We start from the raw sequence: 17548 nt of genomic DNA, 5'->3' as shown, positions 1-17548 counted from the left end.
GTTTCTGTATATTTGATTGGCCACACGGATTTTGAAAACGAAACGGAAGAAATTTACAAACTTGACTTCGTGCAAACGTTGTTGGACTTGAGGGTGTTTCTGTGAATTTAGTCGGCTACATGGATTTTGAAAACGAATCTGAACCATTACTTTTCTTGCCACTCAAATAAAATAAATTTGTATAACTTGGACCGTGAATTTGTCTATATTCTTTTACATTTGATTTTATGTAGGAAATTTTTAGAAGTGGGCAGGCGATGGTGATCATACGATTAGACGAGACGGATATGATAGGATTCTTTAAAATTGGAGCTGGCATGTATTGACACTACCAATGATCACATCATATTGTGTCAGTTTATTTATTTGTCTTGAACTATCTTAACTCTTTTACCTAATTATAACAAGAATTGACATATTTATAATTCTGTAGCGATATCCTCATAAATTTACGCACAAAGGTTTGCATAAAAAAGTGTGTTTTGTGCAAGCTTTAAAAGCTCTTCGTATGTGCACCAAACAACACACACGCACGCAACAATTGGCAGCAACGTTTGTCACTCGCGTCTGCCTCCTTTCACAGCAACAAAAATGACATAGCAACAAAAACCACAGAGCAACGAAAACCACACAGCAATGGCTTCGTTCTCCCTCATTATCTCAGCACCGTCCTCACTCTTTCAACTCTGTTTTCTCTCATTCTCGGTGGCTTCATTCTTCCTCACTCTCTCGGCTTCGATCTCCCTCAATCTCTCAATCTCAGCTGCATCACTCTCTCTCCCCCAACACAAGCGAATTAACGGAGCTTATTAAGGTTAGTGTTCAATTTATTACTTTAATTTATAATTAATTGAAGATTAATTATTTTGCTCCATTTCGGCTACTTAACCTAGCCTAACGTGAAACCTTATTTTTTGTCATATTTTTCCGTCATTTGTGAGCCTTTGAGCAATTAGATTCTATTTAGTTCTTTATTTTTCTATTTAAATTTTACAGAGCATATACTGCAATTGCCGATTAATGTTGATTGTCTTGGTTATGATTACCTGAATTTTGTTCTTATCATGAGTAATGTGAAATATATTCAGTTGATTAATATGAAATATATTCATTTTGTATGAATAAAGAATATGTAAAAAAGCACTGAAGTTGAAGAATTTGAGCAAATTGAGGAGGACAACTTACAGGATGATGAGCCAATGATTGGGATATCATTCGATAGTGAGATTGAAATGTATAGTTATTGTTAGCCTAAAGGGCTACACATTATGTAATTTTGATGATAACAAACATGTGTCTTAAGTGATTTTATAAATATTGTATTTCACATTTCATTAGTTCTTGAAGGATAATATTTATGCAAGTGAAATCAAGTTGAAGACACTCAACAGATAACGGCGAAATCAAGAATAAAGTTTAGAGCTCAACGGATAAATTATTGCGACAAATTCTTGTAAAGCCGGTATGATTTAATTAATGCATGATTTAGCATTTGATAAGCTCAAGAGATTAATTCAATAATTACTTTTCATTAACTAAAAGGTTTTATATTTATAAGATAGAGTATTTTGTGGATTTGAGTAATTTGGACTTAAATGAAAAGTATTATTTTGCAATATTTGATTTTAATAAGTATTATTTTGAATTTCGAAGTTGGACCTTTTTACAAATATTTGAAATATTTTGGGCCATACTATAATTTATGAACATTTTGGACTAAAGTGAAAGGTTTTGAGAACTTTGAAAAAATGGGTATTATGTTAAATTTTGAAAAGGACCTCTTTGAGAAATAATAATATATTTGGGGCCATATCATAATTGCAGAAAATTTTGGAATGACGGTTATTAGGAAATTTTGAAATTGGACATATTTGCAAAGTGTTATGACGTTTTGAGTCATAATATTATTATAGAAAGTTTTGGACCAAAGTGTAATTTTGGTGAACAGTGTTACTGTAGCAAAATTCAAAAATAACGGTAATATCACTGTTACAAGCGGCTAGCCGGATAAATTAAGTGGCTAACCGCTTGGTTGCGAGAATTTGTCTATAACGACTAGTTTTCGGGCTTTAACTATAAAAACTCAACTCCAACTTCATTTTAAGAACTAATGCAAGTATAAACATGATCATATAACATATATTGAGCTTTCATTTCACAAATCATCATTTATTGAATCATCATTGAGCTATAATTTGTTTATCCACTCTTAAAGAGAGTTTCATTGTTGTAATTTTCATTTCTCATAAAATTGTGAGTGTACAAGTGTGAGAAACACTTGGGGTGAAGAGATTGGGGAGATAATCTCTTGATTGTAGAGGTCCATTGACACTTTGAAAGTCAATTGTAAATATTTGAAGGCTTGGGAGGCTTGGATAGTGAAATCTTCAAGTCGGGTGAGCTTGGAGGCGTGGACGTACGCGGGGATTGCCGAACCACGTAAAAATCATTGTGTTTGTTTTCTCTTCCCTTACGCTTTTACTATTGTGCTATATTGAATTTATTGTTTTCTATTCCATTAAGGAGTTAGATTGATTTGTTGTGCGAATTGTATTGCATATTTTTTAAAATCTCAATTCACCTCCCCTCTTGGGTTGCGTAACTTGCATTTTAGTTATTATAGAGAATATGGTAAAAGAAAAGAGTTTTCATTTATGCGAAGAATTAGTAGTAAGGGCATTGATGGGATGATACGATATGTGAGTTATGTTTGTGGGCGAAGTGGTGCAACAAGAAGCAAATCTAGTAATCCACTAAGGCCCCAACCTAATGTAAAAATAGGTTGCAATGCTAAATTGAGAAGAGGATTAGAGGAAGACGGAAAGTGGAGGATTCGAGTTTTAAATCTTGAACACAACTATACATTGTTGACTCCAACCAAGTCTAAATTTTTCCAATGCAATCGCAGCCTTAGTTCATATGCAAAAAAGAAGCTTGATGTAAATGATAGAGCATGGATTAGATTGTCCCAAAATTATCAATCACTTGTTATTGAGGCTGGTGGCCATGAAAATGTGACATTCACAGAAAGAGACTGTAGAAAACATATACAAAAAGAAAAACGACTACGGCTTGGGGATGAAGATGCTGCTGCTCTTCAAAACTATTTTATGAAACTGCAGTCAGAAGACAATAGGTTTTTTTTTTTTAGTATGCAAGTGGATGATGAGGGTCGATTGAAAAATGTATTTTGGGATGAGCCAATGAATAAGGAAGCATACAAAGAGTTTGGAGATGTTGTTACTCTTGACACTACATACCTTACAAATAAGTATGACATGCCATTTGCTCCATTTGTGGGAATAAATCATCATGGTCATTCTATTTTGTTTGGATATAGATTGATTTCACATGAGGATGTTGAGACGTTCACTTGGTTATTTTGAACGTGGCTATCATGCATGTCCAATTCTGCTCCTATTAGAATTATTACAGACCAAGACAAGACCATGAGAATTGCAATTGCGGATGTCTTTCCTAATACTCGACATTGATGGTGTTTGTGGCATATACTTAAAAAGATTCTAAATAAGCTAGGGGGTTATAAACAATATCGTGACATTAGCGATATGTTGCATTGTGTTGTTTATGATTCACAGAGCCCTGCAAAGTTCGAGGAAATCTGGCACCGCATGATTGTAGAATATGATTTGGGTGGTAATGCTTGGCTACAGGGCCTGTATAATTAAAGACATCATTGGGTACCATGTTACCTGAAGGATAGTTTTTGGGCTGGAATGTCAACTACTCAATGGAGCGAGAGCATGAATGCATTTTTCGATGATTATGTAAACTCAAAAACAACATTGAAGCAGTTTATAGAGCAATACAGTAATGCATTAAAAAGTAAGGTTGAAAAAGAAGTCGAAGAAGATGCCAGGTGTCTTTCATAACAAATGTCGTGCGTAACATCTTACGAGATGGAGAAGCAAGTTCAAGATGTGTACACCATTTCAAAGTTTCAAGAGTTTCAGAAAGAGTTGACTGGAAAAATGTATTGCGAATTCGTCAATTCAATGAGTTGTGAACATATAGTCAGAGAAGATGTTAAACTTGAAAAGTTTAAAAAAAGAACTTTTTTTAAAGTACATTTTGAAAAAGATAAGGGTGAGATTAGTTGCAGTTGTTCAATGTTCCAATTTAGGGGAATTATGTGCAAACATGCCATAACAATCATGATACGCAATGACACGGAAGTACTTCCAGAAAAGTACATCCTACGAAGATGGAGAAAAGATGTGTGGAGATGCCATAGTAGGGTCAAAACGAGTCATAAGTTGCATAGTTGCACAGATGAGCAAAAGCGGTATGAGAAAATGTGTGTTAGTTTTACGAAAGTTGCAAACATGGCTGCAAGAAATGTTGAGAGTTCTAATCTTGTTTTGAATTTGATTGAGGATGTACGGAAAGATCTACCAAAGCCAATTCAATGTGGAGGTAACAGCGCAGGAATCTCAGGCCAAGGAAGTTGTAGTAACAGCATGGGAATTTCAACAAATGCAACTGAGGGAGTACGTGATCCAGAAGTGAGGCGTCGGAAAAGTCGTCACCTTGTCAAAGAAAAAAGTCAACAAGGTCTACCAAACCTAAAAAAAAATCAACACGTTCGGATGCAGAGGTTAGTTTTACCATTAATTAATTAAAATAAATTTATTACATAAATGGTGCTTAAATGCGTTTTTTGTTGACTTTGCAGGATGGACATGCAAACAATATATTATCTTCTCAAGTGTCTGCTGTAATTCCACAAGGAAGCAATATTGCAGCGGTAAGTGAGGCCGGATTCTTATCAATTTTCTTAATTTTTATAACTTAATCCTTACATATTTTGAAATATATTGTGGAACTTATGTAGACACTTCAAAATGTTGAAGGAAGTGTTATTGATATGAATATATAACCATATGGAACTGTGGACTACTATAATGTAAGTTTTTCATCATATATATATATATATATACTTTTTTCATAATCTTTTATTTCTTATTATAACATAATGTTTGATTTTTTTATAGCAGCACCCACAACTCCTGGAGCATGGACATTTTCAATAGTTACTCTTTCAGCAAGCTAATGAATATGGAGTTAATTCGGAGTTTCAACGTGATTTTGGAAAATAACATTATACTTGTGTTTTTGGAGAATCATATGTTTGCTATTATACTTGTGTTTTAATTATGGAGAATCATATGTTTGCTATTATACTTGTGTTTTAATTTATGGAGAATTATATGTTTGACTGATCATAATTGTGTTTTTCTTTTTAATTGTATTACTCGGTGTTCAATGAAATTTTAACTAGATTTCTAATTAATGTTAGAAGTACCTTAACATAATTTTCATTGCAAATTAATGGGTTCTGGCCAATATAAGAACTGTATTTTTCTGCAGAAATTCTGCACATGCTCTTTGTTGTATTTTGGTACCTTAACAAAATTCAATGGGTTCTGGCCAATATAACAAAAAGTAATATGTTCAACCATAAACGTAATTTTCATTGCAAATAAGAGAAGTTAATACATTAGTTAAATGTACAATTTAAATACAAGACATATTAAAATAGATGTAATTATTTGTGGGACATATTTTACAATAACACTTGGTTGCGAACTTCATTGAAGTTCTCTTTCAAGCAATTCAAATTTAAGAGACAAGCATTCCATTTGATGCCCCAACTTGCTCACTTCTCCTAGTAAGAGATCAATTTTATTCTCGCTCATATTTCGATCTTCCACCCCTCGAAACTCATTAGATTCAATGTTCTTTCGATCGTCGTCCCATTCAAATGCCCCAGATCCTTTGCACTTCCAAAACTTACGATTTAGATTCTCTCTTGTGCACGAAGTTCGTAAGATCTTATCATTGCAGCACTTTTCACAAGTTTTTATATGTGGATTTGGAACTTCACTCATGCTAGAGGACATTGTGATAGAAATATCCAACTAATTTAAGCAACTGAAAAGGAGAAAAAAAAGCCTTAACAATTAGTAAGCCTTAAGCAACTGGACATGGAAAAAAAATAGGACACACCAGCTACTAATCAATTTCAAAGGAAAAAACAGCCACAACATTTAGTAGGCATTAAGCAACTAAAGGTGGAAAAAACAATTGGACAGAATAGTTTTTAAACAAAATTCTTATATTGGCCAGAACTATATTTTTCTGCAGTAATTCTGCACATGTGATAACTCTATGAAATGAGAGTTACCATGACACTTTTAGACTTAAATCAATACTACTTAGAGAGTAAATGATGTATTTCTATTGTATTTTTGTTACATTTTGCATAAATAATCATTTTAGTCAGTCTTAATAAGTTTTGCTCAATTTAAAGTAATTCGTGCTCAAATTGTGTGTATAATTGTAGGTTTTCAGAAGCTTATAATTCATGGAAGGAATGCTGATGCAATAGGCTAGCAAAAAGGAGGAAGAACATGGCTATAAAAGAATTGAAACAAATCTGGAACAGTACAGTTGTTGTAGCCGTTGCTGTAGCAACCATTGCTATAGCCGTTGCTGTAGCAATCCTGGAACAACTACAGAGAAAATTCAGTGCGGGATACTTGCAGAATTGCGATCTGCAGTTTCCTAATCTGACTTATGCACGCCCTAAGCTTCCGTTTACCCTAATTTTTAACTATAAAAGAAGCACACATTAGAAGGATTAAAGAGAGCCGTCACCCAAAGAGAAAAACACAAAGAAACAAAAGAAAAACAAGATTCAAGAGAGAGATTAAGGGCTGCACAAGAGGAGAATTTGCAGAAATCAATTGGGAGATCAATCCTTCTTATTCTTCTCTTATTTTCTCATTTTCTATTTATTTATAGGAATGTGTTTCATGGCTAAAACTTTGTTCTTTATTTTTCTTTTACAAATCATGAACTAAATTTATTTGTGGTTGAGTGATAAACAATCTTAATGGTTTATTGACTGAATATATGTGTTGTTGCATGTTTGCTGTAGTAGTTTGTTTTGATAGTATTTATTTTTATTCATTATTTCGGTTGATCACTCATTTAATGATACAAGTTATGAGAGAGCTGCAAAAGGGCCTATCTTAGTGGAACACATCAGAGCAATGCTTGGTTTTATATTAGGTTTCCTGGATTGAGTTTAACTTATCCCAAAAGGGCCATGCTTAATCTAAAATTAGTAATGAACTAGACATAAGGATTCACCTTGTAGGGTAAATAAAAGCTAAGCGTGTAATGCTATATCTTATGTTGGCATAACAATTGATCATTGTTAGGTTACATATAGATATAAGATATCCAACATGCGACGGTTGAGGATACATAAGGATTCTGCCCAGTGCTGTAGCAAATACTGCAGCAACCGAGCCAATCATTAGAAAATAATCAAGACCATTAAGAGAGTTTATTCACTCAACTACTTTATATTCCCATTGATTTTATCCTTGAGATTGACGTGATAATTTACTTTGTTGCATTTTATTTATTGTGTTTTTTATTTTAATTAGTAAATTAGTTTCATCAATTGTTTATCTTAATTTAAACACAAAATCTGCACTGTTAAGATTACTGTAGCAAGTCTAATAACATCAATCCATGTGGAGACGATCTTGAATACTCATCACTTTATTACTTGTTGTGTACACTTGCACATTGACACCAATAGCATTAGTATTTATACACCAACAACATGCTCTTTACTAAATGTCTGTTCTCAGGATCCGTTTGGAATTTAATATTTCCTACATCTAATCATGCCATGTATGCCTACTTTATCAGAGAAAATGTTGCTCTCAAGGTTATTTCCGACTATCTCTTGCAAACTTAATACCTCTCTAATAATGTTTGTCAATCAAATTGTACATAGTAATTCATTGGTCAATTACTTATAGATTTTTCAAGGATTCCAGAGAAGAAGAAAGGCAGCATGCTGAGAAATTTGTGGAGTATAAGGTAATGCCTACTTTACTGCATGACATCATGTCTCCAATTTACTGTGTAATCTAGATTTTGATATCTAGCACGTTTTTGTTCCTATTTAATTAGTAACAATACATGCCCGAGAACTAACAGCCACAACAATTAGTAACAATACTTGCCCGAGAACTAATAGCCACAACAGTTAGTAACAATACTTGCTTGAGAACTAATAGCCACAACAATTAGTAAAATTTCTTAAGCAAAATCTGAATGATCAAAATGAATTCCCAAATAACAATAACCAACAGCCGAAATAGGGAAAAATAAATCAATTCGTTCAAAATCCAAATCTAATATCAATACAACCCAAAATCACTATAGCCTCAACAATAACAATAATCATTCAAAATCCAAGTGGCCGAAATGGGGCAAAATAATTCATCTTCAATTAATTACAAATTAAAGAAATAAATTGAACACTAACCTTAACAAGCTTCATTAATTCGCTTGTGTTGGGGGAGAGAGAGTGATGCAACTGAGATCAAGAGATTGAGGGAGATTAGAACCGAGAGAGTGAGGGAGAATGGAGCTATCGAGAATGAGGGTGATCGGAGCTGAGAGAGTGTGGCAAAACAAATCCAGCGAGAATGAGGGAGCCGAGAGCCAAGAGTGAGGGAGAATGGCGTCTAGAGAATGAGGAAGCACAGAGCCAAGAGAGTAAGGGAGAATGGCGTTGAGAGAATGAGGGAGAACGAAGCTTAGACTGACGGTGCGTGGAGACGGGATAAGCTGCTGGGTTTTTGTTGCTGCTGGGATTTGTGTCGTTTACGTTGCTGTGAAAGAAGGGAAACGTGAGTGGGAAAATGATGCTGTGAATTGGCGTGCGTGTGTGTGAAATACAAGTGTGCAACCCAAGAAGGGGGTGAATTGGTATTTTAAAAAAAATCCTAACAATACCACACATAATCCAATCTAACGCCTTAATGAATTCGAAAGCAATAAGTTCAATGAAAACACAATCACAAATAAGTAAGAGAGAAGAGAAACAAACACACGAATTTTTACGTGATTCGGCAATCCCTGCCTATGTCCACACCTCCAAGCGATCTAAGCTTGAGGATTTCATTATCCAAGCCTTCCAAGGCTTTAAATGTTTACAATTGACTTCAATGTGTCAATGAACCTTTACAACTAAGAGATTATCTCCCAATCTCTTCACTCAAGTGTCTCACACACCCAAACACTCACAACTTTATGAGGAAACAAAAAATTACAACAAAACTCTCTCAAAGAGTAGAAATTCAAAATAAAGAACAAGAGATGATTCAATGTTTTATGATTTGCGAATTGAGAGCTCAAGATATCTCGTGTGCTTTTTGTTTATGCTTGCTAGGGGACTTAAAAATGAATTGGATTTGAGTTTATATAATTTGAGCCCAAAAACTAGCCGTTATGTGTTTTCTGATGATAATCGGCTTGCCGTTTTCGGAATCCGGTTAGCCACTTTTATGTTACCGTTACAATAAAAATTTGAATTTCAGAACATCCGGCATGTCGCTTACCATATCCGGTTAACCGCTTGCTACAATAATTGCTACAGTGAAATATTTTTTAAAATTATAATTTAACCCCAAAATTTTATAAAACTGTATTATGGCCCAAAACGTTATGAAAGCTTTCAAATAGGTCCAATTTCAGAATTTCTAAATAATGATTTGTCAATCCCAAAACTTTTTGAAATTATGATTTCACCCAAACTATGTGAAATTATAAAATGTCCCAAAATATTTAAATATTTTCAAATAGGTCCAAATCTGAAATTTTAAAACAATATCAAAGGTTTTAAAATACTTTCATTTTAGTGCAAAACACTTTAATTCCATAACATCGTTTTCTTATTATAAAAGCACAATTCATAAATCTTTGTTTAATCAACACATTTTGTTTGTTATCATCAAAATCAATATCTATAGCCATATAGACTAACAATCTCCCCCTTTTTTATGATGAAAAAACACATTATAAAAATATAATCTAGTTATCAAAAGCTCCCCCTTAATCAATGCAAGGTTAAAAAACTGATTTGAAAATTATTTAAAAGACTCCCCCTGCATACATACATATTTTTATAACACTTTTTATAACACATTAGATTATTCTCCCCCTTCATCATAAAAAAGAATAAAAGCTCCCCCTATTAATCATCAAAGTCGCAATACAAGCACATTAGTTCAAAAATATCCATAAGCATAAGGAAATCTATATAATCCATAACAAACAATCAAAATAAATACATATCATCCAAAACAAATACATATCCAAAAGCATAATAATCATCCATATAGTAAAAAATAAAAGGACATAAAGCAGTAAATGATATGTAGGTGTGTCCAAATACAAGCATAAGAGACTACTGAGGTGGTGAGGATGGTGGTGATGGAGGAGGATACGGATACGGAATGCCAAAGTGCTAAAAAATGAGGCGTTGTCCATGAATGAGCTGCTGCTGAAAATCAGTCTGCCTCACAGAAAGTGTCCGCACCTCATCCATAAGCTGATGAGGAGTAACCTCCTCAGAGGTAGGAGGTTGTGGAGGTGATGAAGAAGAAGCAGAGGCACCAGGAGCTGAAGCAATTACGGGAGGATCTCGGCGTCTACGCTGCCCCCGAAATGAGAGTGAGAAAACGGGTAGCTGATCGGCTGGAACCACAGCATTAAGTGGTCGATCATCACTTGGAGCAAGAAAGGTAAACTTGTTTTTAGTGAATTTGACCCAAGTGCCATTTTTCCACTCGAAGCCTAAGCCAAATATAGCGTCATCCCCAATATCCTTAGACAGTCTACACGACGGTTCTTGAATCGGTACATCAAAATATTTAAGGATTCGAGTTGTGAAGTGACCATATGAAAGGGAGCGGGTAATCAAGGCAGGTATGGTCAACATGGTTCGAATGATGGTATAGCCCAAGGTAACCGGACGACGTCTAAGAATACAATCAATCAAAGCAACATCCACGTGGGAAACCTCATCCAAATATCCTGATCTAAGATGAACAGTGGACTGAATAAAACAGAGCAAAATGAGAGTTTGAAGACAAAGACACTGAGTACGGAAATGAATGGTACAATCTTTAACAGAAAGATCATTACGCCGACAAATATTACGAACGGCGTCAACATGAACATAACTATCAAGTTTAGAAGATTTCCTAGGCGAATAAATTTCTAGGCCAAAAACGGATGATCCTAAGATAGAGTTTAACAGGGAAATATCAAAATCAATCATAACTCCTCCAACATTGGTGATTACTCGAGTTTTGTTCTCCGCGGAAACGTCCATATTCGAGTAAAACACTTTCACCAAGTCGGGATAAAGATTCTCCTCAATCATAAGTGCATCAATCCAACCAACATCTCCCAACAATTGAAATAAGTTTCTATGGCTAATATTGAGAGTATTAATCCAATCTGGTAAAACATAAAACGTATTGAGTACCTCACGAGTCCTGAAGCTTTGTTGAAACTGTTTTACTGAATGTTTCTTGTTCTGAAAGTGTGTAGACTCAAAATTGAATTGATTGGAGGTGCCCCCTGCTTGCCGTGACCGGTTGGTTTGTTGAAACGGTTCGTTGCCTTTTCTTCAAACTGGACGTGAGCTTGACATTGTGATTTTGATTGATTTGAAGAGAAAAGGAGCAAAGAGAAGGAAGATGATGAGGATTGAAAGAAATTTTGAGAAGCAATTTGGTTCAAAAACGACTTGAGAGGAAGAATTTTAGAGAGAGAAAAATTCATTTGAAGCCCTAAGCTAAATTTTGGATTTATTGAATATGATGTGGAAAACGGATTTTAAAGAAGATTTCGGACACAAGAATAGATGGGGATTAGGTTTTATGGATTGATTTGCATAAAAAACGAGTGGAAAAGATTGATTTTGGAGAGAAAACGAGTGATGAAGAAACGGTCTTTAGAGAGAGAGCACAACCGGTTTGCCGAAAAAGAGAGAGGAAGAAGAACAGTGTTCAAAGGCCTCGAATCAAGCTTGCCGGATTTCACTAACCGGTTAGCCGATTAGTGTCCAAAATCATAAAAGTTGAAAACGGCTTGCCGGTTGCGTGATTCGATTTTCCGGATAGTTTCTAGAATGTGTCAAGAACTCAGTGTTATTGCTTCACGAATTCAGCTTTCCGGATTGAATAACCTGTTAGCCGGTTGTGAGGTAGAACCATGCAAACCGTGATCGGTATTCCGAATTTGAAGAACCGGCTGTCCAATTTTGAGGCAGAGAGGAAGCTTAGCAAATCCGGCTTTCCAGATTGAATAACCGGATGACCGGTTTTCGTCCAGTGAACTCCAAAACACATCCGACTTTCTGGTTTTGTAAATTCGGTTATCCGAAAGTTGACTCGAGAGCAATCAATAAGAAAACGTTTGGCTGGTTGAGAGGAAGCGATATACCGGTTTAGACTTGAAAAACTTTTTGCCTCTAATCGAATTTTGGCAAGCTCTTATACTTGTATTATACACACCAATTTATTTTTGACTTAAAAATTGATCAATTTTAAATCATTTTGTGATTTAAAACTTTTCAATAAGCCATTCAATACAAGAACCATAAATGCATACAAGAATAAAACATATTCACTAAGTCAACAAATCATAATTCAATATGCAACATTCATCATTCCAAGCTCATGTCTTATCTTTATAAAATGCTCATCACTAAGAAGTTTTGTAAAGATATCCGCAAGTTGATTTTCGGTAGAGACAAATTTAATCACAACATCTCCTTTTTGAACATGATCTCTTAGAAAATGATGCCTAATTTCTATATGCTTAGTCTTAGAATGTTGAATAGGATTCTTAGATAGATTAATAGCACTAGTATTGTCACACAAGATAGGTATTTGATCAAGATTAATACCATAGTCTCGAAGGGTTTGTTTCATCCAAAGAATTTGTGCACAACAATTACCTGCAGCAATATATTCTGCTTCGGTGGTTGAAAGCGCAACCGAGTTTTGTTTCTTACTAAACCAAGAGACAAGTGAATGGCCTAGGAAGTGACATGTTCCACTCGTACTTTTTCTATCAACCTTATAACAGGCAAAATTAGCTTCCAAATAACAAGTTAAGTCAATATGAGTTCCCCTAGGATACCAAAGGCCAAGATTGATGGTGCCAATCAAATATCGAAAAATTCGTTTGACAGCAAGCATGTGTGACTCTTTAGGACAAGATTGAAATCTAGCACATAAGCATACATTAAACATAATATCAGGTCTACTAGCAATCAAATAGAGTAAGGATCGTAAGGATCCAATCATACCTCGATAAGTCTTGATGTCAACTTCCTTACCTTTCTCATCTTTGTCCAGCTTGATGGTAGTACTCATTGGAGTGCTTTTTGTCGTTCCATTATCATAGCCAAATCTTTTGAATAGATCTTTTACGTACTTGGCTTGGTTTATAAAAATTCCTTCCTCGTTTTGTTTGATTTAGAGTCCAAGGAAGTACTTCAACTCTTCCATCATACTCATCTCAAATTCTTTGCTCATACAAGATGAAAATTCTTTACACAAAATTCATTAGTAGAACCAAAGATAATATCATCAACATAGATTTGAACAATAAGTACATCTTGCTTCTTATGCTTAATAAAGAGAGTTGTGTCCGCTTTTCCCATTGAAAAATCGTTATCTAACAGGAAGTTTTTAAGCATATCATACCATGCTCTAGGTGCTTGTTTTAATCCATACAAAACCTTAGATAACTTATACACATGATCTGGAAATTTTTCATTTTCAAAACCAGAGGGTTGTTTCACATACACTTCTTCCATAATATAACCATTTAAGAAAGCACTCTTGACATTCATTTGATATAAAATAAAATCTTTATGACATGCAAAAGCTAAGAGCATTCTAATAGATTCTAGTCTAGCTACAAGTGCAAATGTTTCATCAAAATCAATTCCTTGTTCTTGGTTGTAACCTTGAGTCACTAGTCTAACTTTATTTCTTACAACCACACCGGATTCATCCATTTTGTTTCTAAATATCCATTTAGTACCTATGATGGATTGATGTTCCGGATTAGGAACTAATTCCCATACATTGTTTCTCTCAAATTGATTCAATTCCTCTTGCATTGTCATAATTCAAGATTCATCATTTTCCGCATCCGCAAAGGATTTTGGTTCAATTTGAAAAATAAATGCAGCATGCTCACATGTATTCTAAGAGATTATCTAGTTGTAACACCTCGTGAGGGATCTCCTAAAATTACATCTTTAGGGTGAGAAGAAACATACCTCCACTCCTTGGGGAGTGTTTGAGAAGTACCTTCATTTTGCTCTGCACATGTTTCCTCATGATGCTCCTCTTAAATTCCATGTGCTGCATCTTTTTTGTTGTCATTTGATGCTTCTTCTTGTTGTTCTTCTTCTGTGTTATCATCAACAACGATTTTCTCCGTAGAAGAGGGGTCAGACTCATCAAATGTAACATGCATAGATTTTTCCACAACCAAAGTTCTTTTATTATAAACTCTATAAGCTTTGCTTAAGTTTGAATAATCAAGAAAAATACCAACATCAGATTTTGGATCAAATTTACCAAGATTAACTTTTGTGTTCAAAACAAAACATTTGCATCCAAAGACTTTAAAATAACCAATGTTGAGTTTTCTATATTTTCAAAGCTCATATGGAGTTTTATTAAGATTAGGTCTAATCAACACACGATTCAAAACATAACAAGCGGTGTTGACGGCTTCGGCCCAAAAATACTTAGGTAAAGAATTTTCATTCAACATGGTCCTAGCCATTTCTTGAATGGACCTATTCTTTCTCTCTACAACTCTATTTTGTTAAGGAGTCCTAGGTGATGAAAATTTATGCTCAATGCCAAAATCATTACAAAAGTTCTCAAAAGCATAATTTTCAAATTCTCCACCATAATCACTTCTAATACAAGAAATACTACATCCCTTTTCATTTTGAACCTTTTTTGCAGAAAACTTTAAAAGCATCAAAGGCATCATCCTTATTAGGTAAGAATAATACCCATATGAATCTAGAGTAATCATCCACAATTATAAAAGCATAATATTTGCCATTTAAATAAGCATATCTAGAAAGACCAAATAAATCTATGTGAAGAAGTTGAAGTGGTTTTAAAGTAGAGATATGATTTTTGTTTTTGAAAGAGGTTTTGATTTGTTTTTCAAATTGGCAAGCTTTACAAATTCTATCTTTTTGAAAACTGATTTTTGGAAGACCTTTAACCAAATCATTTTTCACGATTTTTGAAATCAAATCCATGCTTGTATGACCTAATCTTCTATGCCACAACCAACCATCATCATGCAAGTGGAGAAACATTTATCATTTGTAGATGCACAATCTATATTAATGGTATAGACATTAACACATATTTTTTCCTACAAACAAAACCTTGCCATCACATGCATTCTTAATAACACATTTTGATTCATCAAAGATAACTTTATATCATTTATCACATAGTTGACTAATGATAAGCAAGTTGTGTTTTAAGTTTTCAACCAAACATACATTTTCAATGAGAGAAGAGGATACATTATCAACATTGTCAATGCCAATAATTTTTCCTTTTGAATTATTTTCAAACGATACATCTCCACCATTTTCGATCTTGGTAAAACTTGAAAACGAAGAATAATTCCCGGTCATGTGTCTTGAACAACCGCTGTCCGAGTACCAATTATTCTTCTTTTTCTTCAAGCCCTGTAGAGAAAATCTCAAGTTTTAGGTACCCAAATCTTTTTGGGTCCTTGAGAGTTAGCAATGGTTCCTTTCGGAACCCAAACATATTTCATCCCATAATATGTATTTCTCTTCACTGGGCATCTATTTTTCATATGACCATCTTGATTACAATAATGACATACAATTTGATTGTTAATAGATGTATTCTTCACAAAATAACTCTTGTAATACTTTTGTTTCAAATTTGGCTTATAATCAATGCCTCCTTTGTCAAATACACATTTTTTGTGAGTTTAGCAAGTTATCCAACATCTTTTGCCCATTTGTGAATTTTAGCACAATCTCATTTAGTTCATTGCTCTTCTTTCTGATTATTTCATTTTTATTTTTTAAATCATTCACATGTGACTCTAAATGCTCATGTAAAGTGCTAGAATTCTCAAATAATGCACCTCTATCATGCAATATTTTATTCTTTAATTCTAGACATGTAATCTTTGCACTAAATGATTCATTTTCATTTTTAAATTATGTCATTTTCTTTTTAAGATATATATTCTTTTTACCAATCTTCATGAATTCATCATGCAAATCCTTAAAGGCATCATGTAATTCCTCATATGTAGGAAGAACACTTACCTCATCAAGTTCATTACATGATTCTTCCCCAAAGGCCATGAGAGCTAGATTAGTCATCTCTTGTTGCTCTTCATCATCGCTTGTTTCCTCATCACTATCATCCAACGTGGCCACCGTAGCTTTCTTCTTAAGTTTGTTGAGGAGAGGATATTCCGGTCGTATGTGTCCGGGCTTCTTGCATTCATAGCAAGTGATTGGCTCTTTCTTCTCTTTTTTATTTTTGTGACTTCTAAACTTTCTCTGCTCGTTATTCTTCTTGTAGAATTTTCTGAATCTTATAGCCAATATAGCCAACTCCTCATCATTCATCTTGCTTTCCTCATCACTCTCACGTTTTGAGGCTTTGAGAGCAATGCTTTTCTTCTTTTCCTCATGTCATTTTTCTGCTGCCAAATCTTCTTCATATGAAATGAGAGAACCAATTAAATCATCAATAGGTAATACATTTAAATCTTTGGCTTCCTCAATGGCAGTCCTTTTTGGTCTCCATTCTTTAGGTAGTGACCTAATGATTTTCTTAACTTTCTCATTATTAGAAAAAGTTTTTCCTAGGGCTCCTAGAGTGTTCACTATATCCATAAATCTAATGTACATAGAATATGCACTCTCATTTTTTTCTATTTGAAACAATTCATATTGTCGAGTGTACCTACTAATTTTCGAGTCTTTCACTTGATTCGTGCCTTGATAGACAACTTCAAGTTTGTACCAAATTTCATTAGCACTTTCACAACTAGACACTATATGAAAATCTTTCTTATCAAGAGCACAAAATAAGGCATTCATAGCTTTGGAATTTAGAGAGGCCTTTCTCTTTTCCAATTCATTCCATTCCCGCGAAGGTTTTGGAATATCTTTCCCGACTTCATTTTTAGTCAAAGGCATGAAAGGACCATCATTAACGATTTCCCAAATTTCGTAATCTAAAGCTTGCAAGTAAATTCTCATCCTAGTTTTCCAATACGGGTAATCGTTTCCATCAAAATATGGTGGTCTAGTGGTGGATTGTCCTTCCCTAAATGTAGAATCATTATGAGTTGCCACTGATCTTTAGCTCTAGATGGTTAAATCTAAACAAGAGCACATTGCTCTGATACCAAATGAAATACAAATGTGCAACCCAAAAGGGGGGTAAATTGGTATTTTTAAAAAAATCCTAACAATACCACACAATAATCCAATCTAACGCCTTAATAAATTCGAAAGCAATAAGTTCAATAAAAACACAATCACAAATAAGTAAGAGAGAAGAGAAACAAACACACG

At 34.3% G+C, this 17548-nt stretch overlaps 1 protein-coding gene and 1 long non-coding RNA gene across 2 annotated transcripts; one reads left to right on the top strand and one right to left on the bottom strand.

The window, feature by feature from the left end:
- Nucleotides 1–2654: 2654 nt before the first annotated feature.
- On the top strand, nt 2655–3386 carry LOC127900634 (protein FAR1-RELATED SEQUENCE 5-like). Its single transcript, XM_052435809.1, has one exon. The coding sequence runs from the start codon at nt 2655–2657 to the stop codon at nt 3384–3386; it is 732 nt and encodes a 243-aa protein (XP_052291769.1).
- A 2088-nt stretch (nt 3387–5474) lies between these two features.
- Nucleotides 5475–13141, bottom strand: LOC127901422 (uncharacterized). Its single transcript, XR_008053568.1, has 2 exons — nt 12869–13141; nt 5475–5955 (listed from the first exon to the last, which is right to left on the bottom strand). It is a non-coding gene; the product is annotated as an uncharacterized LOC127901422 (long non-coding RNA).
- Between the last annotated feature and the right edge of the window lie 4407 nt (nt 13142–17548).

Source organism: Citrus sinensis, chromosome 3 (genome assembly GCF_022201045.2).
Source record: "Citrus sinensis cultivar Valencia sweet orange chromosome 3, DVS_A1.0, whole genome shotgun sequence".
In the NCBI taxonomy this organism is placed as follows: Eukaryota; Viridiplantae; Streptophyta; class Magnoliopsida; order Sapindales; family Rutaceae; genus Citrus; species Citrus sinensis.
This window is presented reverse-complemented; position numbering and strand designations above follow the sequence as displayed.